Raw genomic sequence first — 18,728 nt, 5'->3', positions numbered from 1 at the left:
TATGTCTACCATGTTGTGTTGTAAAAACATGGGGCCTGTTCGTTTATGCGGAACAACCGATTTGTCTGTTTTTAAATGTTACATTTTTAGGTATAAATCCAGGTGGACCTGCAAATGTTTTTGCAGGCCTTGCAAAGCTTTGTCAAGGCTCGCCCGAAGGCAGCATCAGATTACTAAGTCCGACCTGATTTCATAAACAAAACAACTCTGATCCGACCCTTTGGAGTGCAATAAACGAAAGCGGCCCTGCATATTTGTTGCATATTATCAAATCAAAACGGTTTTATTGAAGACTTGATGTGTAGGTACAAGCAAAAACTAGACCCATCAATATATACCCTACCTTGATAAGTAATAGGATAGTCTTTTCAAATAATTTCTCACGGGACATTCAGCTTGTAAAGTTAACAAATCGTCTCCATCACCCGAGCCAACGTCTACAGCTGTAGTACTCAATACATGTATTTTCAGGCGACATGATCTGTTGAAGAAGACCATAGAGTCTAACAACAGGTTGCTTGATTTTGTAATCTTTCACAAAGTATTCGCCGTTTAGTCATTAGTGTGTTTGCTATCTACCCCATCATCACCAGAATGGGCACCAGCCGATGTAGCACTGACACAAGTTTTCGTGTGAGGTGGCCTGTTTGATGAGTAGCTCCACCTGGGTGTTGACGTCTATAGAGTCCTTGGTAGGGAAGTCCTTCCCTGTCAGTTTGTCTCGGACTCGGTGTACAATAGATATTGCCTTTTTGTTGAGTACCTCGGCCAGGGGGTTATCGCCTCCTGCAGACCCCGGACCCTCGGGGGCGGTCTTCTTGTGGGTGGCTGTGCCTAGTTCCACGCTGTCCAGGATGTCGCCCTTCTCCTGGCTACCCGAAAGCGAATCTGAACGGTTGGTCTTTGGCTTGGCTTTGGTTGTAGCTGTAAAATATTCGGAAAAGGTGCAGTTGAATCTGTGAAGAATATTGTGCTATGACTGGCAATGTGTGACATTATATACTAGTGTATGGAAAACACACTGGTGGGACCATACATACAGGTGGGGATAGAGAATAGGGGTTGGAGAGGCAGGGCGGCACTAGCAACAACTGATAATGTTTGAGTGGTGGGCCACTAGGGAGAAGGAACCACAAAGAGGGCCCAAATTGATACACAATTTTGTAGGATAAATACATGTGACAGAGGTCATTATTTTGTCAATGCCTCAGCAAGGAGTCGAACCGGGAACCTCTGGCTTACTAGTGTTACACTCTACCGAAAGTGGGCTAAAGAGAAAGTCGGTAGGAAGCGGCAAGCATATTACCAGGATAACATATGCCCCCTCCTAGAAAGAACTTGTCCAGAGTTTGCTAGGGATCATAGCTCTACTTGTGAAAGTATAGCTAAGTATATTTGTCAATAATACCCAGGTCCCTACGGTGGTGCCAATGTAACAATGGTCATTATTCTTTTCAATGCCTCTGCTAGGCTTATGCTCTACCGAATGAGCTAAAGAGAAATTCTCCCTAGCCGAGTCGGTAGGAAGCGGCTAGTATATTACCAGGGTGACATACATGTGTGAGCAGTATACATATAAACTGCCTCGATGGAAAAACATGCTGTAGTGAACAGCACTAGTTTAAGGGAGATAAACATTTACTTACTGTCCATGAGTCTCCAGTTAAGGAGTGGGTCGTACACAAAGGCCTCCAGCACGGCCATTAGGCTGTCCTTGTGTTCCCGCAGCACCTCCATGACACTCTCACAGGTCATCCGGTAGTTACCATCTATACCGGTCACCTACAAAGGTCATACACTTGTTAACATCATTGCATATTCTCTGTAAATGTCATATTCTTATTTTTAATATCGTTACATAGACAATTGTTTTTAAGTGCAACTTTCATGAAATTTCCTTTTTATGTTTTCCTGGGGGAAGACATAAACAACATTCAAAATCAACATTTAGACATGCCTATAATTAACCCCTTCAAAAATCCTCATAAATGTCACTGACATACATCATATTTTCTGGTTTTCAGACATGTTTATACTAAGAAGTCATTGTGTAATCTTAACATGTCGCGAAAAATTGAATTTAAATTAAAGTAATATTCAAAACATTTTCTAGTCCTGTACCAATTTAATTGGGTAGTGTACCAATTGCGGTCGCATTTTATATAATAGTATGTAGCGCATTACGGGGTTTTATGACAAGCGTTCATGTTTTATTTATTTTACACTCTTTTGTTACCAGGATAATATGGCATTCACTAAATTCCCAAAGTATGTTTATTTTAAAAGACATGGTGATTTTATGATAAATGTATTGACTACTGTTTATAAGTTTGTTTTTCCAGATTCTATCTGAAGGGTAAACATAGATACCTCCATAGCGCTGATCAACATTCTAGTCAGTCGGAATGGAATCTTCTCCGGAAACTTCTCCCTCACCATGGCAACCTCAAAACAGTCTCCGAAGTCGATGTGGATGACCTTGCCACTAACTCTGTCCAGCATCAGGTTGGAGGGATGTCTGACAGAGAAATAAAATACAAAAATAGCATACCTCGGTCAGGTAAATAAAACAAGACACAATGAATATGGCCTTCCAGAGAAATCAAACAAAGGTCAAATGTCTACCAGCTCAGGAATTCACAATTTCAGTAAGGTAAATCAAATAAAGTACCATATGTCTGTCAGGGAACAAGACACAATCACCATTGTTTGACTATCAATGATGATCGTTGTGGTAACCAATGCATCAATATTTTAATGTATAGTAAAACATTGTTATGGTACCACAAATCATCCAAACGAAGGTTAATTTGGAGTTACAAAAGGACTTGCAGATAAATTGAACAAGATGTATAAAGCCAGTTAAGAAGGAAAGGAGTCCTTATAATTAACACATAAGGTATAGTGGTTTTACAGTTTTGTGTCATTATCAAACTTACCTGTCTCCCAGTCCTAGTACATAGCCTACCATAGACATCACGGCCAGAGATCGTGTGTAGTTGGTCCTACGGTCAAACCACACCTGTAACACAGGGACAAAGTTTTACAGAGTCTAAGTTCAAACTTCATGCTATCAAATTAAGACACTTAAAACACCCTAGGATGTTTACTTGTTTCAGAAATTATCACAAAAATGCCCATGTCAAAGAGTCAACTCACCTCAGAGCTCGGACTTTTGTACCAAAGAATTTTGGCGAGATCATCCCCCTGTGTGTGTTCTAGGGCATGCTCAAACACTTCCACCTTCTGCATAAGTGTGAGGTGGTCATAGTCAGGCGCCATCTGTATGGAGAGATTAGAACTATACAGAATAATTGTGTGAAATTTCATGAAATTTGGTTGAAAACTGTACTCAGGAACGATCGACAAACCATAACGTGACAGATGGCCATAAAGACCTATTTAACAGTGATATTCAACTGTAGCTGAGATGATGTCATCATCATCCCAACCATCTTTGCTAGCCAAGTGTTCGCTTCGTATACACTCCCAACATGATATAGCATAAGAATCAAATTACCCGCAGCATCAACCGGTGTTCGATGTTCAGAAGGATCTTTTTCTTCTCGCGGTAGTCCCTGATTAGAGCGTGGAATGTGTCTGTGTGTGGGACCCAGCCAATCAGCCCTGAGTTGGTGGACAGTGGGATCACCGAGAATCTCTGGATCCTGTAAAAATCATAATGTAATGCCTCAAGGAAAAAGTAAATTGCAACTTGTTACACATCTTGCTGCCTAATGACTTTTCGTTTTAATTCACATGTAATTAAACTCTTGAATGGAGTAAATGAAAATAGAAATGATGAGCAACAACACCACTGAATCCGGTACAAAATGTATTGTTTGATTTACATCCTACATGCTGACATGTTTCGGCCAAAGGGAGGCCGTCTTCAGAGCACAGTTACATGTGAATGAATTGAGTGTGAAAATTCTCAATTTGGTTTTGGTTTCTGCTATGATCAATACAGGGGTTGAGGTTGGAGTTCAAAACCACAAAACTAAGTAGATGTGGATGTTTTATATTACTGAATTATTGATACAAATCCAGTAGTCATTTAAAAATACAACTAAAAACAAAAATATCTACTCAATTGTATATCCTACGATTTCAAGATTTTCTAGTTAACTGTAATTATCACAATGATTTTTTCTTATTTTACTACCAAGTCATTAAATTTCCTCAGAACATAGAAAAATGTTTTTCTCTCCTTTCTTAACAACGCATTATTAAATTACTGAATTGACAGAAGAAAATATAACCTGATCTGTCAAATCTATACGTCAATGTAGCCCCACAGAGACCATTGGTTTGTGAATGACAAAATGCTTGTTAAAATTTCATAATAAAAAGCAATTATATCCAAACATACAGCTTATCTCTGAGGAATTAAAAGTTAATCTGAGTAGAAGTGACAATAAATGTAGATCAAATTTATTTCATTATCACGGTGACAACCATTTTTCTCATCTGTCCTAGATACATATTACAGCTACTTACGTGAGGTTCCTCCTTAACGTTTCCGGGTTGTTTAGGAGGAGTGAGTTGACCAGTCCAAACAGCTGCATCACACGCTCGTCCTGCCTCAGGTCCTCGTGTCCCTTCAGTAGGAACATGTATTCCTGGCCGTTGTTACCTACAGTCAAAGTGTTAACACAGGGTCATACACTGGAGTCTTTTCAGGAAAATGTTCAAGCACATTTCAAGTACATTCTTGCTATTTTTCCAGTCCAAGTCTTTAGAAAAGGATTAAGATTTTCTGTTTTCTGGATACTGATATTGTTATAGAGCAAGAAATTAAAACAATGCAAAACAGAGATTTCAAACAATCACTCAACAGTTTTTTTATCAACACAAAATTTTGAATAAGTTCTTGATTAACAAAAGTTTGATATAGACCTTCATAGAGAATATTCCATCACTTTTCGAGACAAATTCCTGCATTTCTCCATACATCTGTTTTCCAGAACTTTTCAAGTACTGACTTCAACTCCAGTACTTCCGTTGCCTACATGAACCACAGAGATCTTAATACACTCCATGAAGATATAAGGCTCACCAGTAATATCGTTATAGGAAGGATTTTCAACACAATAAAGTATCTATGTGTAATTCATCAATGACACTGCCGGTTCAACATATAGATTGATTTAGTTGTATGGCTAACAACTCTCAGACAAACCTCAAGAAACGACTATGTTGGTAGCATTGTACGTATAATGTATCGCATTTGATTTTGGAATATGTACTAAGTAATATTGAAAACCAGCCAAATGTGGCAGTTCGCGTTCGGAGATCAAACATTTCTTTTTATAAAAAGCCCTGGCAAATTGATCAAAGCTGTTTTCGTGTAAATGGTCAAAATGGTCAAACCACAGTTGTTCGTTTATTAAATAAAGTTGGACCTAGTTATCTGATGCTGCTTTCAGGCGAGCCTTGACAAACCCTTGCAGGCCTGCTTAAACATTTGCAGGTCCGCCAGGATTTATACCCAAAATTGTTACATTTATAAATGGTCCAACCAGTTGTTCTGCATAAACGAACAGGCCTCTACTATCTCACCAAATATGCTGAGTTTCCTTGGTCGCTGTTTCGAGGTGATGACCTGCAGTGAACTTTGAACCCTCCGAATTTTGATGACGGGTTGATTGGGGTCGTAAGTTCCTGGAACCGCCAGCTCCAGATCCTGGCATCGTAACAATTTGGGGGAGACATATTGTAATTCTAGGGATGTCAACTGAAAACAAGACAAAATGTATACACAGATTAAATAAAGATTGACAGGATTTTATGTGTTCAAATTTAAACGCATCAGAAATACTTACCACGTTTATTAATATAAGTAGCAGTGCACAGGGAAAATCAAAAACTGATATCTTTGTTTTACATATATATGTTAAATATACTTTTATAAATCTAAAATATAGTTTTTTGCCAAGTGTTAAATTTCGCCCTTCATATTTAATTACTATATACAGTTATCATGTTGTTTACTTATATTCGCTGTAATGATAAATTTCCTGTATACACAGTTTACAATTGTTTTCCATATATTTTTATTCTATACACAGCTTTTTCAGATTGGTCGAAATATAAGTATGAATGTGGTGCTCACTAAGTTAAAAATGTTCCCAAATAGTTTCTAAACAAAGGAAATCCTTTTTCCTCCGAAAATCTTGCATTCAAAATTTATATTGTAATCTATGTGTTGTGATAATCATAATAATAATTTGAAGTTCTTATATACCGCTTTATCACAACCTTGTTCGTAGGTCATCTCAAAGCTGTTTACAAATTATCATTCGTGGTTATAGGGCCTTTGCAACCAGCCAATATCTTTCTCAACTCCCTTGGGAGCATACAGCCAGTGCTGCCATTTCGGTGCTCACAGCTAACATTCTACAAATCTAGCACTGTCCAACCACATATACTCATTTACAGCTGAGTAGACTGGAACAAGCGGAGTAAAGTATCTTGCTCAAAGATACAACACAGTGCCGTGACGCGACTCAAACCCGCAACCCTTCGGTCACAAGCCCGGCATCCTACCACTAGACTACCGTGCCTCATCATATTCAATAAATTTACTGTAATCTTCATGTTTGACAGTCAACCTTGCAACTATCATGGATATCATGCATAGCTAAAACTTGTCAGATATTTTACCATCTCAATTTGTAATCCACCCAAACATATATTAGAAGAAAATCACCAGTTGTATATCCCCCAGCAAACAATCCATATCAAATATGAAGTGAAAAAAAATTACCAGCCCAAAATATGTCATGCATTTTCAAAATCTAATGCAAAAGACAACAACAAAATCTCTGAGATATTTTCAATTTCTCAAAAAGGAAAAACCAAACCCTCTTTGAAAAGGAAATAAAAAGTAAAACGAGAGTCTGAAATGAAACCGAGACAGCCAGCACATACCTCTGGGAGTGGTTTGTCCCCCTGTAAGTCAAACTAGGGCATATTACACCTGATTACATCATACTATACTACTACTACAGTTAGTACTACTACTATGTAAACAACACACTGTCCCATGCCATGTGGCCTCCCAGATTTTGTGAGAACAAAATCAGTCTCCAACTTTCACAATTTCTCTCTCTTTTTACTACATATGTCCTTGTCAAGACTTCTCAAGTATATCACAAGATACGTATACTCTTATTTGAAATATATTTGAAAATGTTCCTCCATATTTAACTACAAAAAGAAAAGGATCCAATCCAGATGTATTTTCCCCACATTTGTATTATAATAGACAATTTACTTAAATTTTAAGTCACAGATAAAAGCTGTTAAATGCAATTTAAAGTAGCTTTACTTGTGCAAGTAATTTTGAAAATAACCTGTAAGGAGATAAACCAAAAGTCTTTGAAAGGATCCGAGTATTTAATGAAGAGTTTGTGAACAAGCCTGTTACTGGCTCAGCTGTAAGGAAATGTACCTGAAGTCTTTGACAGGACCTGTATGACTTGAGATAATGAACAGGCCAGCTGTTATCTGGGACAGCTGTAAGGAAATGTACCCCAAGTCTTTGCCAGTACCCGCATTTTATTAAAATAATGTGAACAAGCCTGTGACCTGGATCAGCTGTAAGGAAATGTACCTTAAGTCTTTGACAGGACCTGCATTTTATTAAAATAATGTGAACAAGCCTGTTACCTGGATCAGCTGTTAGGAAATGTACCTTAAGTCTTTGACAGGATCTGTAGGACTTGAGGAGATAATGAACAGGCCAGTTATCTGGGACACCCATTTGGAAGTTTACAAAAGTATTTGAAAGAACATGAGTGGCATCAAGACATTGTCAACAGGCCTGTTACCAGGGCATTTGTTTGAGATGTACTTTATGTTTCAAACAGGACCTGTACATTATGAAGAGGCTATATGAACAGACAGGTAACCTTCAGTTTGGAGGTTTAGCTAAAGTCTCTGTTACAAATTAACAGTTACCTGTTACCTCAGACAACTGGTTGGATTGAACAATCATAACATTGGGTAGCTGTTTGGAGATCTATCTAAAGCCTTGGATAGGAATGAACAGGCCTGTTACTTGAGCTAGCTCCACAGATCTAGAGTTCTATCTGAAATGGTTGATATAACTGAACAAGCATGTTATCTGAGGCACCTGTAAGATCTTTACAAAATCTTTGATAGGACTGAACAATTGTGTTACCTGGGGTAGCTGTTTGGAGATGTATTTAGGGGTGTTACCTGGGGTAGCTGTTTGGAGATGTATATAGGGGTATTACCTGAAGTAGCTGTTTGGAGATGTATATAGGGGGGTTACCTGGGGTAGCTGTTTGGAGATGAATTTAGGGGTGTTACCTGGGGTAGCTGTTTGGAGAGGTATTTAGGGGTGTTCCCTGGGGTAGCTGTTTGGAGATGTATAAAAGCGTGTTACCTGGGGTAGCTGTTTGGAGATGAATATAGGGGTGTTACCTGTGGTAGCTGTGTGGAGATGTATATAGGGGTGTTTCCTGGGGTAGCTGTTTGGAGATGTATAACAATTGTGTTACCTGGGGTAGCTGTTTGGAGAGGTATTTAGGGGTGTTCCCTGGGGTAGCTGTTTGAGATGTATATAGGGGTGTTACCTGGGGAAGCTGTTTGGAGATGTATATAGGGGAGTTACCTGGGGTAGCTGTTTGGAGATGAATATAGGGGTGTTACCTGTGGTAGCTGTGTGGAGATGTATATAGGGGTGTTACCTGTGGTAGCTGTTTGGTGATGTATATAGGGGTGTTACCTGGGGTAACTGTTTGGAGATGTATATAGGGGTGTTACCTAAGGTAGCTGTTTGGAGATGTATATAGGGTTGTTACCTGGGGTAGCTGTTTGGAGCTGTATATAGGGGTGTTACCTGGGGTACCTGTTTGGAGATGTATATAGGGGTGTTACCTGTGGTAGCTGTGTGGAGATGTATATAGGGGTGTTACCTGGGGAAGCTGTTTGGAGATGTATATAGGGGTATTACCTGGGGTAGCTGTTTGCAGATGTATAGAGGGGTGTTACCTGTGGTAGCTGTTTGGTGATGTATATAGGGGTGTTACCTGGGGTACTTGTTTGGAGATGTATAAAAGCGTGTTACCTGGGGTAGTTGTTTGGAGATGTATATAGGGGTGTTACCTAGACTGGTTGGATTGAACAATCATAACATTGGGTAGCTGTTTGGAGATCTATCTAAAGCCTTGGATAGGAATGAACAGGCCTGTTAATTGAGCTAGCTCCCCAGATCTAGAGTTCTATCTGAAATGGTTGATATAACTGAACCCGCATGTTATCTGAGGCACCTGTAAGATCTTTACAAAATCTTTGATAGGACTGAACAATTGTGTTACCTGGGGAAGCTGTTTGGAGATGTATATAGGGGTGTAACCTGGGGTCGCTGTTTGGAGATGTATATAGGGGTGTTACCGGGGTAGCTTTTTAGAGAGGTATATAGGGGTGTTACCTGGGTAGCTGTTTGGAGATGGATATAGGGGTATTACCTGGGGTAGCTGTTTGCAGATGTCTAGAGGGGTGTTACCTGTGGTAGCTGTTTGGTGATGTATATAGGGGTGTTACCTGGGGTACTTGTTTGGAGATGTATAAAAGCGTGTTACCTGGGGTAGTTGTTTGGAGATGTATATAGGGGTGTTACCTAAGGTAGCTGTTTGGAGATGTATATAGGGGTATTACCTGGGGTAGCTGTTTGGAGATGTAAATAGGGGTGTTACCTGGGTAGCTGTTTAGAGATGTATATAGGGGTGTTACCTGGGGGAGCTGTTTGGAGATGTATATAGGGGTGTTACCTGGGGTAGCTGTTTGCAGATGTATAGAGGGGTGTTACCTGTGGTAGCTGTTTGGAGATGTATATAGGGGTGTTGCCTGGGTAGCTGTTTGGAGATGTATATAGGGGTGTTAGCTGTGGTAGCTGTTTGGAGATGTATATAGGGGTGTTACCTGTGGTAGGTGTTTGGAGATGTATATAGGGGTATTACCTGGGGGAGCTGTTTGGAGATGTATATAGGGGTATTACCTGGGGGAGCTGTTTGGAGATGTATATAGGGGGGTTACCTGGGGTAGCTGTTTGGAGATGTATATAGGGGTGTTGCCTGGGTAGCTGTTTGGAGATGTATATAGGGGTGTTTCCTGGGGTAGCTGTTTGGAGATGTATATAGGGGTGTTACCTGTGGTAGCTGTTTGGAGTTGTATATAGGGGTATTACCTGGGGTAGCTGTTTGGAGATGTATATAGGGGTGTTTCCTGGGGTAGCTGTTTGGAGATGTATATAGGGGGGTTACCTGTGGTAGCTGTTTGGAGATGTATATAGGGGTGTTACCTGTGGTAGCTGCTTGGAGATGTATATAGGGGTGTTACCTGGGTAGCTGTTTAGAGATGTATATAGGGGTGTTACCTGGGGTAGCTGTTTGCAGATGTATAGAGGGGTGTTACCTGTGGTACCTGTTTGGAGATGTATATAGGGGTGTTACCTGGGTAGCTGTTTAGAGATGTATATAGGGGTGTTACCTGGGGTAGCTGTTTGCAGATGTATATAGGGGTGTTACCTGGGGTAGCTGTTTGCAGATGTATATAGGGGTGTTACCTGGGGTAGCTGTTTGCAGATGTATATAGGGGTGTTACCTGGGGTAGCTGTTTGCAGATGTATATAGGGGTGTTACCTGTGGTAGCTGCTTGGAGATGTATATAGGGGTGTTACCTGGGTAGCTGTTTAGAGATGTATATAGGGGTGTTACCTGGGGTAGCTGTTTGTAGATGTATAGAGGGGTGTTACCTGTGGTAGCTGTTTGGAGATGTATATAGGGGTGTTAGCTGTGGTAGCTGTTTGGAGATGTATATAGGGGTGTTAGCTGTGGTAGCTGTTTGGAGATGTATATAGGGGTGTTAGCTGTGGTAGCTGTTTGGAGATGTATATAGGGGTGTTACCTGTGGTAGCTGTTTGGAGTTGTATATAGGGGTATTACCTGGGGTAGCTGTTTGCAGATGTATAGAGGGGTGTTACCTGTGGTACCTGTTTGGAGATGTATATAGGGGTGTTACCTGGGGTAGCTGTTTGCAGATGTATATAGGGGTGTTACCTGGGGTAGCTGTTTGGAGATGTATTTAGGGGTGTTACCTGGGGTCGCTGTTTGGAGATGTATATAGGGGTGTTACCTGGGGGAGCTGTTTGGAGATGTATATAGGGGTATTACCTGGGGTAGCTGTTTAGAGATGCGTCTGAAGACATGATAGTACAGGTCCCAGGCCTGAGTCAGGTCCTTCACGTTACCCGACCTCTGATGTTTCCTACACCACTCTTGGGCATCCATCAGGTCTCGCCCGTATGCCTGAAACAACACAAAATACTGGGAAAATGTTCCAAACACATGCTAAATTCACAAAATATTGGTAAAGTATGGTCATTTAAATTTTTTGATGAGATATTTACCTGAATTTTAATTTATTGGCTTCATGGACTCTTAATTTAAATCTTTAAATCATAATACCATGTAGTTGGTTTTAGTTCATCACATGATAATTTTTAGGAAGGCGATTTGATAATCACCCTTGTTCTATTTGGTATAGTTCTCTGCTTTCCTTGACAACTGGAACAATACCTGGTGACGGGCACTATACCTTTTTTCAGCCCGCAACAAAAGTAGTGTAATAACAGGCCTAGGAGTGGCACCCCTTCTAATAGGGGGCACTGTAAATTCAATTTTTATGTTCCAGCTATTGTTTAATTATTATGTGTTATCAAAGAAGCTGCTCATAGTGTTTGTCTTTACTGACAGTCTCATGATGTACTTAACTCTTTCACCACTGTAGACCATAATGGACTCCTCCAGATCATTGCATGGAAGAGTTAACTAAAGTTACATAGGAGTGAAAGGGTTAATCTATTATGTCCCTTTCCCTCAGGAACAGTTCTCTTGTAGTGTTGCTATAATATGGATTAGTAGAGTATTCTTTAAACTGTTTTTTATTGTCTAGAGTTCCTGTTGAGTGATCATGGTACTAACTAGAAATCCCTGTGATTGGAGTGAAAGACTGACTGCAGTTCTCCTGTGAATGACTAAACCCCTTGTGACTGATTGACTAACTGTGGCCCAATATCAATGACAAATCAACTAGGCCCCTTTCGCGTATCTGGTTTAACCGGTTTGTCTGTTTTCAAATGCAACATCGACTGAAAGCAGCAACAGATTACTAGGTCTGACCTTATTTCATAAACGAACAACTCTGGTCCAATCGTTTGGATCATGATAAACAAAATTAATGCTTTCCTAGTCTTCTCTATGAGCGACTTGTGGGCCCCTGTCGGTGAGTCAGTGTACCTGATTAAAGGAGGTTTCCTTCAGTGTCTGAGGTCCTCTCTCCATCATGGCATGCAGGGGCTCCAGAGTGGCAAACATCCCTTTCACATCCCGTTCCCCAAAGTAGAGGCGTGAAGCCTCCTCTAGACCCTCATGCCAAAGTTCATGCCAGAGAATAGCCACACGAATCAGTTCCTCGCTCACCTTCAAATGAATCAACAACTTATGTTTACCCTGAAATGCATATTTGATTTTTTTTTTATCCATACTTTGTTTTCCCTTCATGATTTTAAGATTAATTCAAACTTTTGGCCATAGGCGTATCAGTACATGAAACAGCATACAATGTATAGAGAATGGATAGATATGATGTACATTCAAATTCATAATAATTAATTAATCAATGAAGGAGTTCTTAATTTGTTAACCTCAGAGATAAATTTCCCCAACATAAATAACTGTTTAATATTTTGGACACATGACAGCTGAACATCCTTTAAAACAGAAGGATTCTTCTAGTAAAATTTTGTAATAAACCACACTCTAAGATTTTGAAATTAACTACAAATTAATAGAAAGTGAAATTCATCTTCAATGTCAGTGGAATTCTTTACAATGCCTTAGTTCTCTAGGAACATCTTCTATATCTTTCAGTCTTCCTTGTTAAATTAACTTCCAATTTAAAGGAATTGTTTTTCCTACATTAGTTTATGTATATTTCATTCACATATATTTTTTTCTATTGAATTTCTCACTTCAAAAGTGATGTCTGCAACTTATTTCAAACATCTTACATCTGTTTATTGTACAGTAGTTTCATATTCACACTTACCAGCATGGCCTGTTGTACAAGTGTGTTACTGTGTTCACACATGCTCTTCAGAATCTTGTTGGCTGCCGACTGTCTGGCTGTGGCGTTACTCTTGGAGGCAACAGTCAGAGGGTAGATCAGTGCCTGAAATGGTGAGGAGACATGTTACCATGACATAATGTTCAGGTCAATAAGGAGACATGTTACCATGCCACAATGTTCAGGTCAATATAGAGGAGACATGTTACCATGACACAATGTTCAGGTCAATAAGGAGACATATTACCATGACACAATGTTCAGGTCAACAAGACCAGTTAAACTGTCTGGATTAAAATTAACTAAAGCATATTAGCATTTGCAAGTATTGCAACATTTTTGGTGTTTCAACAAGTTCCGTCATAGTACCTTACCTGTTTTTATTTTCACACATATGTACGTTGTTCAGAGAAATCTGTTTACAAAACTGATGAAGATTTTAAGATATAAACAATATATGACTTGAATTTTCACGGTAAGGGGAGATAAATACACACACAGTTGTTTAACATAATTATCCCTAGCTATGAAAATGTTTATTTTATTCAAATACTATACCAGTATTTTTGAGAGATTAATTTTCATGAAACTCATTAGCAAATTAAACTCTTCAAGGATTATAAGTTCCATTTGGCCAGCTGAGCTAAAACAATACACACCTGTGGGTGGGTTTTACCGACATCTATCAGGAGCTGAGAGATGAGGCGACCAACCAACAGACGAGGGGTGTCAATTCGGGCAATGAGCTGGGGGATGACCTGGAGCCAATTGTCAATCTGAATGGTCTTTAGTCCCTCGACTAGCGCCTCGTATACCTCAGCCCACTGACCATAGTCAAACCACACGGTCAGAAGTCTACAAAAACATAAACCACAGAATTAGTATCAGTTATCATACATTACAGCCTGTGTTCTAATTAAAAGCCGGTTGCTGGCAAAAGTAGCCTGCGGTTCATCAACTCTGAACCAGCTATTTTTCAGAATATGTATGTTATAGCATGAAAACATTCAACTGGCTATTCTTTACAAGTCATCTACCTATTTTAAAACTTAGTGAGAACACTGACAGCAAATATCCTGATAACCACCAGAGTCAAAAAAAAAAGGAAGAAAGAAAAAGAAAGAAAGCAGAGAAAGAAAGGAAGGAAGAAAAGAAAAAGAAAAATGAACAAAATCATGTTCAATTTTGAAAATTCTACCTTAAAGTGTCCTGAAGACTGTTTTGCTGTGACAAAGAGATTGAACGGAAGAATCCATGAACAGCTGGAACACAGTATTTGTGCATCTTGGCTGCATTCTGAAACATTCAAGACAGTAGTTAAAATATCACTCTAAACGAATATCATTATTTTTTCTGTCCACTAGGGAATGACATTGTGACCTCTGGCTTATCGATCTGACTCTCTACTGATTGAGCTCAAGAGAATCTTCCCATGTTGAGTCAGTAGAAAGCAACCTGAATTTTACCAGCCTAAGGTTAAAATCTCAAATACTTGTCTATCTGTTCTATCAGTGTTACTTGGTACACGAAGTTCTGCCATATGATCAAGATCCATTAATATATAAAGTAGTTTTTTGAGAAAAGAGAAAACAGGAAAAAAATAAGTTTAACTTGCAATAAAACCTTAACATATTTCCTCGCATTTTGTTTGCCATCTTGCTTAAGCTTATCGCCAACACATTTCAAAGTTCACTATTATTGTTTCTTTTAAAATTCCTTTATTTGCCTCTCTTGATGTATTGCCAAACTGCTTTATAATGTGGAATTTTCTCTGGACAAATGGTGGTGGAAGACTATTTTACTGTGTATGTTTTTATTACTCGGTTTTATGATAAAATCCCAAAATATTGTACAGACAAAACTTATGTGTTTTAAATTTATTTTGAAAACTATTCACTTGGTACTGACTCCCTGTTAACAGGTGGTTACAGAGATCTCTTCCATCCTTACTGAGAGATTATCAGTCAATTGGTGCATGATTCACTGAAATATTATGAAGTTTTATAACCGAATTAGACTTAAAGCTTCGTATTTCTAACATTTCCCAATCAGTTTTTAAAATACAGAGATGTTTACCTTATTACAAATACAAGCATGCAAATGTCATAAATAATAACAGGTACATCTACTCACGGATTCGATCCTGGGTGAGCCTGGGGTATCACTGGTCCGAGACAAGTCCCCTGGGCCCAAGGCAGCCCGGCCAATATCTCCAGGGCCCAAAGAGGCTCCCGCGGAGGAAGAACTTGATGTCCCGTCCGCAGCCTGCAGGTTCTGTTGTTGTTTGTAGAATAGGACCGCCTCATAGTTCATCAGGGCCCAGGCATGGCTAGCCTTTAAAAGGGCATTAAATAGTAAGTCATTTAATTGGAATTCCTTCAATGGTAAGTTATTTAATGGGAATTCCTTTAATGGTAAGTAATTTAATGGGAATTCCTTTAATGGTAAGTAATTTAATGGGAATTCCTTCAATGGTAAGTCATTTAATGGGAATTCCTTCTATGTTAAGTTATTTAATGGAATTCCTTCAACAGTAATTTATTTAATGGGGATTCCTTCCATGATAAGTTATTTAGCGGAAATTCCTTCAATGGTAAGTTATTTAATAGGAGTTCCTTCAGTGGTAAATTATTGCATGAAAATTCCTTCAATGAAAAGTTATTTAATGGGAATTCCTTCAGTGGTAAGTTAGTGGATGGAAATTCCTTCAGTGGTAAGTAATTTGATGGGAGTTCCTTCAGTGGTAAATTATTGCATGGAAATTCCTTCAATGGTAAGTTATTTAATGGGAGTTCCTTCAATGGTAAGTTATTTAATGGGAGTTCCTTCAATGGTAAGTTATTTAATGGGAATTTTTCAGTGGTATGTTATTTAAGGGGAATTTCTTATAAAGGCATATTCTTTATCATCCACATTCAATAGATAGTGTTTTTCTGTTTATTGAAATTTTCATCTTTTTAATGGTAATACATCCATTCAATGGTAATTTATGGTAACTTATTCAACAGTAATTTATCTACAGGCAATTCATTCAATGATAAGTTACAGAATGTTAATTAATTTAAGAGTAAGTTCTTTGATGATAATCACTTTAAAAATCAACACTGCACGCCAGGAAATTTTCACTGCAGTTTAAGTTCAGCCTAATTCACCATTACAGCAATTCAGTCTGTAGGACCTACCTCGTACCAGGACTAGTCGTGTTCTGTAGGACCTACCTTGTACCAGGACTTGTCGTGTTCTGTAGGACCTACCTTGTACCAGGACTTGTCCTGTAGGACCTACCTTGTACAGGACTTGTCGTGTTCTGTAGGACCTACCTTCTACCAGGACTTGTTCTGTAGGACCTACCTTGTACAGGACTTCTCGTGTTCTGTAGGACCTACCTTGTACCAGGACGTGTCGTGTTCTGTAGGACCTACCTTGTACAGGACTTGTCGTGTTCTGTAGGACCTACCTCGTTCCAGGACTTGTCGTGTTATGTAGGACCTACCTCGTACCAGGACTTGTCGTGTTTTGTAGGACATACCTCGTACCAGGACTTGTAGTGTTCTGTAGGACCTACCTCGTTCCAGGACTTGTCGTGTTTTGTAGGACCTACCTCGTACCAGGACTTGTCCTGTTCTGTAGGACCTACCTTGTACCAGGACGTGTCGTGTTCTGTAGGACCTACCTTGTACAGGACTTGTCGTGTTCTGTAGGACCTACCTTGGACCAGGACTTGTCGTGTTTTGTAGGACCTACCTTGGACCAGGACTTGTCGTGTTTTGTAGGACCTACCTTGTACCAGGACTTGTCGTGTTTTGTAGGACCTACCTTGTACCAGGACTTGTCGTGTTTTGTAGGACATACCTCGTACCAGGACTTGTAGTGTTCTGTAGGACCTACCTCGTTCCAGGACTTGTCGTGTTTTGTAGGACCTACCTTGTACCAGGACTTGTCGTTTTCTGCAGGACCTACCTTGTACCAGGACTTGTCGTTTTCTGCAGGACCTACCTTGTACCAGGACTTGTCGTGTTTTGTAGGACCTACCTCGTACCAGGACTAGTCATGTTCTGTAGGACCTACCTTGTACCAGGACTTGTCGTGTTCTGTAGGACCTACCTTGTACCAGGACTTGTCGTGTTCTGTAGGACCTACCTTGTACCAGGACTTGTCGTGTTCTGTAGGACCTACCTTGTACCAGGACTTGTCGTGTTCTGTAGGACCTACCTTGTACCAGGACTTGTGCTGTAGGACCTACCTTGTACCAGGACTTGTCGTGTTCTGTAGGACCTACCTTGTACCAGGACTTGTCGTGTTCTGTGGCCAGACTGTAGTACTCCAGTATCTGGGGGATGGCCTCCTCACAGATGTTCATTATTATCTCTGTCCAATCACCCAACTTCAGGTAGCATCTGTTGTTGTATTGATCAGTTCATTAGAGATTTAAAGTTCTATCTATGATAGACACAGTTCTTATAAAATTCAAAAATATTTTCAAGTTAACAGATTTCAAATTCTGTCTAAAGACAGACACAGTTCTTATAAAATTTAAAAATATTTTCAAGTTAACAGACTTCAAATTCTGTCTAAGATAGACACAGTTCTTATAAAATGCAAAATAATTTTTAATTTAAGCAATACCAGCAATAAACCCTTAGTGTTCGTTTTTTCGTTTAATTCGTTTACTTTATCAAGATTTTGGTCTTATATAAACAAGTCATGAACATGCTGGAGATTCTGACCAGCTCTGATCACAAGCTTTTCAAAGAAACAGATTGGTCACACATTTCTGATAAATGATGCATTTCTTTATTGTTGGGTCGCTATAGGGACATACAAGCCTGTTTTGGTACATAAACAACATATCTGTATTAAGCTAAATAAATGTTGGTTTCATGAACTTTTACTAAATTTTGTTATCCTGTTGTGATTCTAAACCAGCAAAACCAGTTTTTATTCTTTTATTCAACTTTTAACTAAATTGTGACTTAAGCTCAAATGATTGTTAAGAATTTTAATTTTCTATAATCCATGACCTTGCCTTTCGCTATGATCTTGACTTTCACTGTGACTTAGGTTTTAATTGTGACACTTACATTCATTTTAGAGACATTGACCTACCTGGCCATGAGTTTGTTTAGCTCCGCTCTCTGCTGAGCATCCTCTGGAGCGTTGAGCTGCATGGTGCGTGACAGGAGTGAATGTTGTACAAAGTGTTGTAGCTTTCCATAAGCCTCCTTCTGTAATATAAACAGTAATCTATTATATTCTTTTGAGCCTTATTCTGTAATACGGAGGCAGTGGTCTTGTTGTAAGCAAGACAGTCTGGGTTTGACTCCCTGATCGGAAGGGAAAAGGCATGTAGTCATCTGCTCGACCATCTGTTTTTTCTCAGGGGACTCCGGTTCCCTCCCACATTAACACCCCTATATGCTTACCCTCGGGCCAACAAGACTGATTAATATAACTTGTTTCATGACTAACTGTTGTTAAAAATATAAAGTTTATATTGTTTTTGATATTTTTGTGGAACAGAAATGATCATTCTAGCCTGCCTACATCTGTTATATAGAACAGAATATAGA

The 18,728-nt window shown here is 39.3% G+C and overlaps 1 protein-coding gene across 1 annotated transcript in view; it reads right to left on the bottom strand.

Moving 5' to 3' along the window:
- Window positions 1-133: 133 nt before the first annotated feature.
- Window positions 134-18,728, bottom strand: part of LOC110448263 (serine/threonine-protein kinase mTOR-like) — a 47,590-nt gene continuing 28,995 nt past the window's right edge. Inside the window, exons 39-54 of the mRNA XM_021494429.1 lie at window positions 18,265-18,383; window positions 17,438-17,555; window positions 15,292-15,492; window positions 14,357-14,454; window positions 13,818-14,013; window positions 13,141-13,263; window positions 12,330-12,512; window positions 11,205-11,339; window positions 5,563-5,737; window positions 4,501-4,636; window positions 3,521-3,668; window positions 3,160-3,282; window positions 2,940-3,022; window positions 2,371-2,518; window positions 1,647-1,782; window positions 134-924 (exon numbers count right to left, since the gene is read on the bottom strand). Of these exons, the coding sequence (XP_021350104.1) occupies window positions 587-924; window positions 1,647-1,782; window positions 2,371-2,518; window positions 2,940-3,022; window positions 3,160-3,282; window positions 3,521-3,668; window positions 4,501-4,636; window positions 5,563-5,737; window positions 11,205-11,339; window positions 12,330-12,512; window positions 13,141-13,263; window positions 13,818-14,013; window positions 14,357-14,454; window positions 15,292-15,492; window positions 17,438-17,555; window positions 18,265-18,383 (2,460 nt within the window). The 3' untranslated portion in view covers window positions 134-586. The remainder of the gene's footprint in view (window positions 925-1,646; window positions 1,783-2,370; window positions 2,519-2,939; window positions 3,023-3,159; window positions 3,283-3,520; window positions 3,669-4,500; window positions 4,637-5,562; window positions 5,738-11,204; window positions 11,340-12,329; window positions 12,513-13,140; window positions 13,264-13,817; window positions 14,014-14,356; window positions 14,455-15,291; window positions 15,493-17,437; window positions 17,556-18,264; window positions 18,384-18,728) is intronic.

The sequence above is a fragment of the Mizuhopecten yessoensis genome, unplaced genomic scaffold (assembly GCF_002113885.1).
Source record: "Mizuhopecten yessoensis strain PY_sf001 unplaced genomic scaffold, ASM211388v2 scaffold3961, whole genome shotgun sequence".
NCBI lineage: Eukaryota > Metazoa > Mollusca > Bivalvia > Pectinida > Pectinidae > Mizuhopecten > Mizuhopecten yessoensis.
Note: the sequence above shows the minus strand (reverse complement) of the source record. Positions and strands in the feature narration are given on the sequence as shown.